This window comes from Quercus suber, unplaced genomic scaffold (genome assembly GCF_002906115.3).
Source record: "Quercus suber isolate HL8 unplaced genomic scaffold, Cork oak 2.0 scaffold_456, whole genome shotgun sequence".
NCBI classification, from domain to species: domain Eukaryota; kingdom Viridiplantae; phylum Streptophyta; class Magnoliopsida; order Fagales; family Fagaceae; genus Quercus; species Quercus suber.
In genome coordinates, this window is record NW_027069907.1 from 290,386 (window position 1) to 299,498 (window position 9,113).

The following is a 9,113-nucleotide window of genomic DNA, read 5'->3' on the forward strand; positions in this document are numbered from 1 at the left end:
TTAGAGATTTGATTCCAGCAAAGTTTCGAAACTTCTGAATATCCCCTATGAGATTGATAGATCTTTTATTTATCGGAGTTTTGAGGAGGTTTAATGACATATAGTTAATTTTGATTGGTAACAAGTCATAATTTAAATGGAGGAATTTTAAGTTTTATCATCCTTGAAAGAGCACATGTCATCATTTAATTAACTAAAATGTCTTAATTTTTGGTAACACATGGCAATGTTTGATTACCTTGTATGTGTGATATATTAACACGTGTGTCGATGTGAAATTGACTTTTAAAAATCCTTAGTAATTTTCATTCAATGACATATGGCGAATTTCCGTTAGTCACTAGACATCATCAATAACAAGTATCACTTTCTGATTGCTTAAAAATTTCACTCTCTACGGCCACTTAAATGATAGTGGTGTGTCATCCTATTGCAACCGATAATAAGATATATGAGCCACATGTGCGTACAATTTGATCCACCAAGTCCTGATTTTTCCAAGTAAGCCTAAGAACTGGAGGTTGAGGGTGTTGATATCAGATTCTGCATGCCACATGGCATCCCAGTATCCAATTACAACTTCACTCTCCTATCCTTAAAGATAAGCCCCTGCTTACATTAACACATTTTCATGTATTTTGTTCCCATACACCAATCAAACGCAACAGCAATTCTTTGAAGAAAATCTTGGCCGATAGCCTAAAATGGCTTCTGTTTGTGCTTCTTCTGCCATTGCAGCCGTGGCCATCTCTTCCCCCAGGCAAGTTTTTTTAACGTCCATAACATACAACCGTGTTGATAAAAGAACAATGCATTATTTACACACACACACGACACACACACACACACACACACACACACACATATATATATATATAATGATCTAATACTAGGTAGTTAACTACATATATGATCACAGATTATATTCATTGCATATATGATCACAAATTGGAGCTTAACATAATGACTACAATTATAGTTAATTAATTATACAAGTATTATATATATATATATATATATATTGCAGTTCCCAGAAGAATGGATCTATATTGGGAGGAACAAAAGCTTCTTTCCTAAGTGGGGGGAAACTGAGAGTGGTGAGAAAATATACAGCACCCAACGCAAAACGTTCAGTTTCGGTGTGTGCTGTAGCTGACCCTGATAGGCCCCTCTGGTTCCCAGGAAGCGTCCCTCCTCCATGGCTTGATGGTAGCCTCCCAGGAGACTTTGGTTTTGATCCTCTGGGTCTTGGTAAGTTCAATTTCCTATTTACTTTGTTAGAATATTAATTTTTGAGTAAGGATTTAAGTGGTAAAGTATACGTGGGTTTGAATTACCTCAATTGGTAAAGTTTTTTTTTTTTTTTTTTTTTTCAAATAAGGGATATGAGTTCAAACTCCGCATGCACTAAAAACTAATTGGTATCTTAATCTGATGATAAGAGTAATCATCATAGAGTTGACATTATAAACTTAAATTTTACTGTATATAAAAAAAATTGTTAAAGTCGCTAATGAAGTATTTAATATATTGTTATAACTAAGTTTTTGAGTTAAAAAATTGTCTCAAATGCAACATGGCAGTCTCCATGTTAAGTGAGTAGGGTTTAGATTTTATTTCTTGTATGTTCAGATAAAGTACTATTACTTTTAGATTTGTAATATTTAGTATGAATCTTAAATTAATGTATTTCAAATGGAGAACTCTTATGTCTCAAATGTGTTATATAATTACAGATCACTTAATTTTAGTGGTGGTGTTGAGGCCACATTCTGAGTTTTATTTTTTATTTTTAATTAAATGTTGTGATGTTGGTTCTTTAACAGGATCTGATCCAGAGACCCTGAGATGGAATGTACAATCAGAGCTTGTGCACTGCAGATGGGCAATGTTAGGTGCTGCAGGTATTTTCATTCCAGAGTTCCTAACAAAGATTGGTATCTTGAACACCCCTTCATGGTACACTGCTGGAGAGTTGGAATACTTCACTGACACAACCACCCTCTTCATTATCGAGCTAATCTTAATCGGCTGGGCCGAGGGAAGACGGTGGGCAGACATCCTCAAGCCAGGGTCTGTTAACACAGACCCCATCTTCCCCAACAACAAGCTCACAGGGACAGACGTTGGTTATCCTGGAGGACTTTGGTTCGACCCACTTGGATGGGGAAGTGGTTCTCCTGAGAAAGTCAAGGAGTTGAGAACAAAAGAGATTAAGAATGGGAGGCTGGCTATGTTGGCCGTGATGGGTGCATGGTTCCAACACATTTACACAGGCACAGGCCCCATTGACAACCTCTTTGCCCACCTTGCTGATCCTGGTCATGCCACCGTTTTTGCTGTAAGTGAAGCCCTTAAGAGTTGAAGCAGTACAACTTGCTATAATTATTAATTACATCAGTATCAAGAACCATGAAATAGATTTAGTTGTATGTGCTAACTGTTTGTATGGTTTATTGCAGGCTTTCACCCCCAAGTAAGAAAGCAAGGAAGAATGCTGTCTATGATTAGAAGTGTGGGAGAGACATTGGGTGAACATGCTGACCTAAGAAGGCCGCTTAGAATGTGTATTTTCAGAAAGGAATGCTTGTTTAATTGAAACTTGTATTGTCTTTGTATGTCTTCTACAGAATGTTAATCCAATGTACAAATACCTCTTTTAATTTAGATGCCGTGAATAAAGTTCAGGTAGTAATTAATGAGATTTGCCAATGGAATTATCTAACATACATGAGATGATAGATACCTCTCATTGCACGAAAAACACAGCTTCTAACTAATGTGTGAATATCGGATATCTAGCCTAGCTGCTCTTCAACTTTGTCCGACAACTGCATTAGAGTCGACCAGAACTGCAATATGATGTGGTTTTGAAAAATAAGGCACTGGATCACAAATAACCCATAATGGAACCAATTTTGTTCGATTTCTGATAGCTGGACACTCTTTAGTCATTCTTCATGGTGAAGTTGGTCCAACAACCAAAATTTGCAGTCTAAGTTTAACCATGACTAACATAGTAACATGGGCATTGGAAACATGCAGAAAGAAATTCAAAATGACATTGTTATGGTGTCAGCCAATCGGCCTCTTATGCTTAAGTCAGTATATGCTCTCATTTTTTGGAAAGAAAGTTGATAATTTGCTTGTCATCACTGCATTCCGTGATCATGGTGTAAAATTTCATTTATAATGAAGCTCGATGGCATGTTATGGATGGCCATTATTTTGAATTCGTTTAGTCTTGGTGATTGTGGGGATAACGGTTGTAACTATATGTGAGATTTTAGGTTGCATGTTTATTATTGTCATGTTTAGATTGATCGGCCTTAAAATTGACCAGTTGAAGTCTTGCTTGATCGTTCCAAGTATGCCCGAGTTGGCTGGGTCTAACGACCTAGCTGAGTAAATGACTTGGACCCTGTATTGGTTATATTTGCATTTTTTACTTCATTCTCGAGTTTTACATATCTGAGGAGGCTGGAATCTGAGGAGAATGCGGTTGATTTTCAGACTAAGAACAATTCACAATCCAAGTAGCTTGACCCGACGACCTCCACCTTAGTGATTGTTCTTTTCAGGCTTCTTCTTCTTGTCCTTGACACACTCCCTCTTCATTTTGACTGTAGTAACTTTCTCTTATTTTTGTATTTTCGTTTAAATGACTTGGCCTGGGAATTATTTGTACCTATTTGGGGTTAAGAGTCTATACTTCCTGTTAGAGTGAAAATTCACCTTTAGTTGGGTAGTTCGTCTAGAGAAGTTGATGCAAGATGTTTTTGAAGAAGTGGCGATGGAAGGTCTGACGAGCCTGCAAAAAAGAGAGGGCTGATCGAAAGGAGCTTCGGTGTGGCAACAGCCTAAAGGTCTCTGACGCTTACGTCAGGATTCCAAAGAGCTAATATGATAACTTAGAGAGTGTATATATATAGCATGTATATTGAGCATATATTGAGTGTCTCAAAAAGCATATCTCTATCCGTAGAAATAAGTTACGACTTATAGGTGTATCTTTCAGCTGTTGGTTAACTGTCAATTAATGTTGTGCATTTATATGATTGGCGTAACGTCTTCTGACTTAATGGACATGTGTAGTTGTTGGGTAACAGTCGACTGTTACGCTATTAAATACCTCTGTTAATTACGCTTTATATTCATTGCTGGACAGCTAGTGGTAGAATATGGTCTTCTTGTATAGAAAATCTAGGTAAGATCACCCATTTACATGGAATACCTTTTTGATCGTTTACTTGGATGGAAGACTTTCCTGATTTTTTTTTTTGTCTAACCGTTCCCTTTGTACTTTCTCCTAATTTTTAATGGATATTTGAGAGTTAAGATTTGATGTGATTTTTTTTTGTTGAGTCTACATCTTTCTTCATTGTCTTTGAGCAATAAAGTTCTCCAAGTGTTGATATTCTGACCAGGGAAGGTCATGACAAGAATCTTTGCAACTTTCCTTGATCAGCTTGATTGCAGTTGAGTCCTATACTAAAATAACTAAGACTAGTTTACATTCACTTCAACAAATGAAGAGAAAGTTTCACTATTAAATAGGGAGATTACAACTGTTAACATAAAAAGTTTCAAAAAACCAAAACCTCAAATACACCGATGCTCTCTCTCACAAAGCACATGCAGCAAGAAAACCTTTTTTTTCTTCTCTGTGGCTGCTTCTATACTTGAAAAAATCGAGAGTGGCTCAATATATATACATACATGACACAAACCGACGTTGGTTAACCTGATTGACCTTATATGTTGTGGTGGAAATTTCAAGCCACACCTACGTCAACAGGTGTGGTATCCCGTACCTATAACCCTAATAAGTAATAACTAACTATGTTTTTTTTAATGAATAATAACTAACTATGTACACTTATTAATGATCGTCATTCTTATTTTGGCTATATTATTGAGATTCAAGCAAAATTAACAGTTTTGATATTGAAGTTAGAGCCTTTATTTGTGGAGTTGAGGTGTGTTTTTCACTTATAAATTTGAAAATTTTATTTAGGCATTTTATATTGTCAGGTGGCTATTTTAACTCAAAACTCAATACGATAAAAAGTTGCATATGACATGCTAATGGTTTTGATGTTTTGATTTTCAACATGCATAAAATGATTTTAAAGCTTCTTTGATTGTCAATATACCCTCGGATTAAAGGACTCAATTTTATTGGGTTCCACCTAATATTTCAAAAAAAAAAATTTTCTTTGGAGTGAAAATCAACTTTTTATCCTTTGGGAGTTTCGATTTAGGCTATTGTTATTAAATCCAAATGGGGTATTTCCTCATTTACATGTAATATCTTAAGTAAATGAAAATTAAAAATAAAATATTACATTTACTTAAATAATGAGAAAGGTGAATAAGGGTGCTGTTGCAGGAAATTTTGATAAGTAGAGACTTAATGCAATTAGGCATAAACTAAGAGACTGTTTTGCAAAATAATTTTCAAGCTTCCAACCAATAACACCTCATGCTTTCCCCTTTGACACCACCAACCTTACTTCATCGCATCTCATAACTTCATTGCAACATGCCTTCCCACCGAATGACACCTCTACGGTTGTAAATGTATTAAGTCATTCATAAATAATTTGAGCTTGACTCAATAAAAATCTTTGTTGAGTTATAGATTGACCCCAGTAAATCAATTACTCAAATTAATTAATTAGTCAAATTACATGCAAGTCAAATTAAGGCGCAATTAAATCACCAAACTAAGTTAAGTGCATCGAAATAAGTTTGACAAGGCAATTTGATCATGATGGGAAAAACCCTCGCAAGCAAAACTCCATCGAGTGAATTTCAGGTCATCACTCTCAAAGAATACACTAATAAGAAAAAGTAGTTACAAGTATAAGGAATCTTATCCTATGGTAAAACCTACTGACTTGTATCAGTATCAGCTCCAATCCCCAATTGGACTTGATCTTGTAGAAGAATTCTCATTTGCACCAATCTACCTATTTGTGACTGACTCATAGCAACCTTTTAATTGTTGTAGTTTTGCAATGTTCTTCAATCCATGCTTGGATGAACCGGAAATAGTTTGGCATAAAACCCTAGGCACACAAACGTAATAGCAACTCTTGTTATGCGTGTAGCTCTTTGTCTCTATGATGACAACTATAAAATATGTCTTTTATATAATATGGAACCCTAATGCATGAATTCCTAGAAAGCCAAGTCATCATAGGCCGAAAACAGAACTTAACATTCAGTTTTCCCAAAGCTCGATAGATCGAGAGGTTTTGAGCTAGGTATCAAGGTTCATTAAATCTAGATAGATCAACAAGTATTGAGACCTACAGGTGCAGTTTTTCTTGAACAGTTTCTTGAACAATCATGTGTCTTGAAACATACCACTTGCTTACCATTTGAAGGTCTTCTTGAACACAGTAGAAACTAAGACTCAATTACACATAAAGTGCGTTTTGTTGAAGCATATGCCAATTACATTGAAAACATTACCCTTATAATCTCATTCATGTTTGTTAGTTTATAAACAAACCAAGCTTGAGCCTTAATTTTAGATTTGTTTAATAAACGAGTCGAGCCCAAGCCAAAAAAAAAAAAAAAAAAAAAAAAAAAAACAAGTTGAGCTTAGGATAGTTTATGAGATTAGTAATAAGATTGATATGGGATTAAAAAATAAACTAATATCTTACTAAGCCTTTAGTTAATTAGGCATTGGGACCACATGTCTAAATCAAATGTGCTTGATATTATGCTCAATATGGGCTTGATAATGTGCTTATATTGTATCTTGAGCTTGACTTGACTAATGAATCAAGCCAAATTTAAGCTTTTGGACTATCTAACGAGCTCAAGCTCATACATAGTTTGTAGGCTTGGTTCAAGCTCAAGCCAAGCTTGAAAATTTTATATTTATTGTCAAGACAAGCTTAAACATTCAGTACTTGACAAAGATCGACTCATTTATAGGCCTACCTCCTACTTTCCCATGCAATCAAGTTGTTTCATACTATCAAATTGTGCCATTTGCGGCCCCCATTTCGGCCAAAAGATAGAGTTTAGGTAGGAAACATTTGAGATGACAAGAACATGAAGTAAAATAGAAGAGAAATAAGGCAATTTCGGTGCAAGGCAAAACCTATTCAATTCATGCCTAAGCAATTATGGTTTCATATTTAACTAAGTAATGATTTCATGGCTTTGAATTCTCCTTGGTTGTCTTGTCTTTGTTATGCGATGAAAATTTCATTCCGTTGTTGACTATTCTTGATGGTATTTTATTAACTCAAGTGGCTGCAACTTCAATTTTTTAAAGCCCTCAAGTAAATTTCGATTTGCGTATGCTTCAAAACATGAATATGGTTTTGGATGGGATTCTAGTCTTTATTTGAGGTCTCGGTGATGGATTCTCTACATGTTTTATTCTTTACAGCCATGATATTTGAATTTCTCATGTTTTCCTTGAATAATGTTTCAAATTCATTAACATGTTTCCACTTCTTGTTTCATTGGTTTGCCATGTAAGTGACAGGTTGTGAATTGAATGACCTTTGTAAGCTTCTTTTGTCATGTACATTGTTCCTGATGCTATGACCAGCACCTTAACCTATTGACCGTCTTGAGTGTCTTTATCTATGCTAATGTAATCCTCAACGGCCTTAAGTCCTGTAAATGAGTCATTGTAACAAATCTTGCTAGGATGTGCTGGTCATGGCTCTAGATTTCATTTGCATCATCCTGCTATGGCCTAAAACATGTGGTCACTTTATGTCAAGCAAGTTCTTAAGTCCAATTATGTTGTTTTATGACCTATGGAATCCCTAAATAATGTATGTACCTTAAGATCAATGGACTGGTACAAATACACTTAAGTAACAATGTTGAAATTCAATTGTAGTCCTTCATTTTAATTGATGTTTTGAGGTTGACTCTTTACTGCCATATGGTCTTCCAGTCCTTAAATTTACATATTTGAGTATGTTAATGAATGCATGAAACTCAAGTAAAAAGGCTCCTTAAGGCCATATCATTTGGCCAATGAACAAAAGCTCATTTTGGTATAATTTTTCAGTTTTTCTTTCCTAGACAAGTTGTAATTCCTAATGCATTCTTGGAATAATGAACTTGACTTTAATGTGTTTCTGATGTGCCCTTTTTGAATCTAAGAATCTGACTCTCAATGCATGCATTGTTGCTCCTAATCTCAAGCATATTGAGAATTGATTTTGGCTCTGTTTGATATGATATGATATGAATATAATATGATGGTTTCTCTTTGCTTATGTTTCTTGTGTTGTTTGATGCGTGAATGATATATTTTGGGAACTTTGTTGACGTGGAATTAGAGTTTTCTTCATTTTGAGAGTTAAATTTTGAGTGTATCTATAAATTTATGCTAAGATATAATTGATAATAATAAGTTTTGATCTTTAGAGTCTTATAAACTGACCACCATTTAGTGGATTGGATAAAATAGCTTCAAACCAATTTGGAGCTAAACGTTGTCCATCAGTGTTGTTAACTGGTCAGGCTAATTGAAAATTTGTTGACAAGGATGAAATTATTACACCACCGCCGGGGACCTAATAGTTTCTCTTAAAGAGTTTTTAGAGTGCAAATGTAAATATTATTGAACCACTTTGCATACTTTCCGCTGTATTCTTTTTTCCTTTCTTTCTGTCTTGGCAATCAGACCAGCAAACCAAGTGCCCAAGTCAAATTTATATAACAATCTTGTCAACTGTGATTAACCCGGGCATAAGTGACTAATAGTCTAATATACAGGAAAATAAAGAAGTGACTAGTAAATATGGTAAAAACCAAATCAATTTGGAGGAAAATTTATTCAATTCGCGATGCTTTTTTTTTTTTTTTTTAATATCATAAAAGGGAAATTTTATTGAAGGGAACTAAACTAACATAAACGTAACAGAGTTTGAACAACAAAACAAGAGTGACTACTGACTAGACTCTTGATTTAAGGTACATACCAAACTGAAAAGAAATAAACACAACAAAATACTAACAACAGCTAAACAACAAGCTGGCCAAGAGACCATAGACATAACCTTCAATTCGTGATGATTGATAAAATTATATGTATACTTTTAGTCACATAACATATA

General features: G+C 34.8%; 1 protein-coding gene across 1 annotated transcript; it reads left to right on the plus strand.

Moving 5' to 3' along the window:
* The first annotated feature begins 476 nt into the window (after positions 1-476).
* LOC112001492 (chlorophyll a-b binding protein 7, chloroplastic) lies at positions 477-2,702 on the plus strand. The gene is made up of 4 exons (XM_024033650.2): positions 477-760; positions 1,028-1,251; positions 1,827-2,341; positions 2,463-2,702. Exons 1-4 carry the CDS (start codon positions 705-707, stop codon positions 2,478-2,480), a joined length of 813 nt encoding a protein of 270 aa, XP_023889418.1. The 5' UTR covers positions 477-704; the 3' UTR covers positions 2,481-2,702.
* The last annotated feature ends 6,411 nt before the right edge of the window (positions 2,703-9,113 follow it).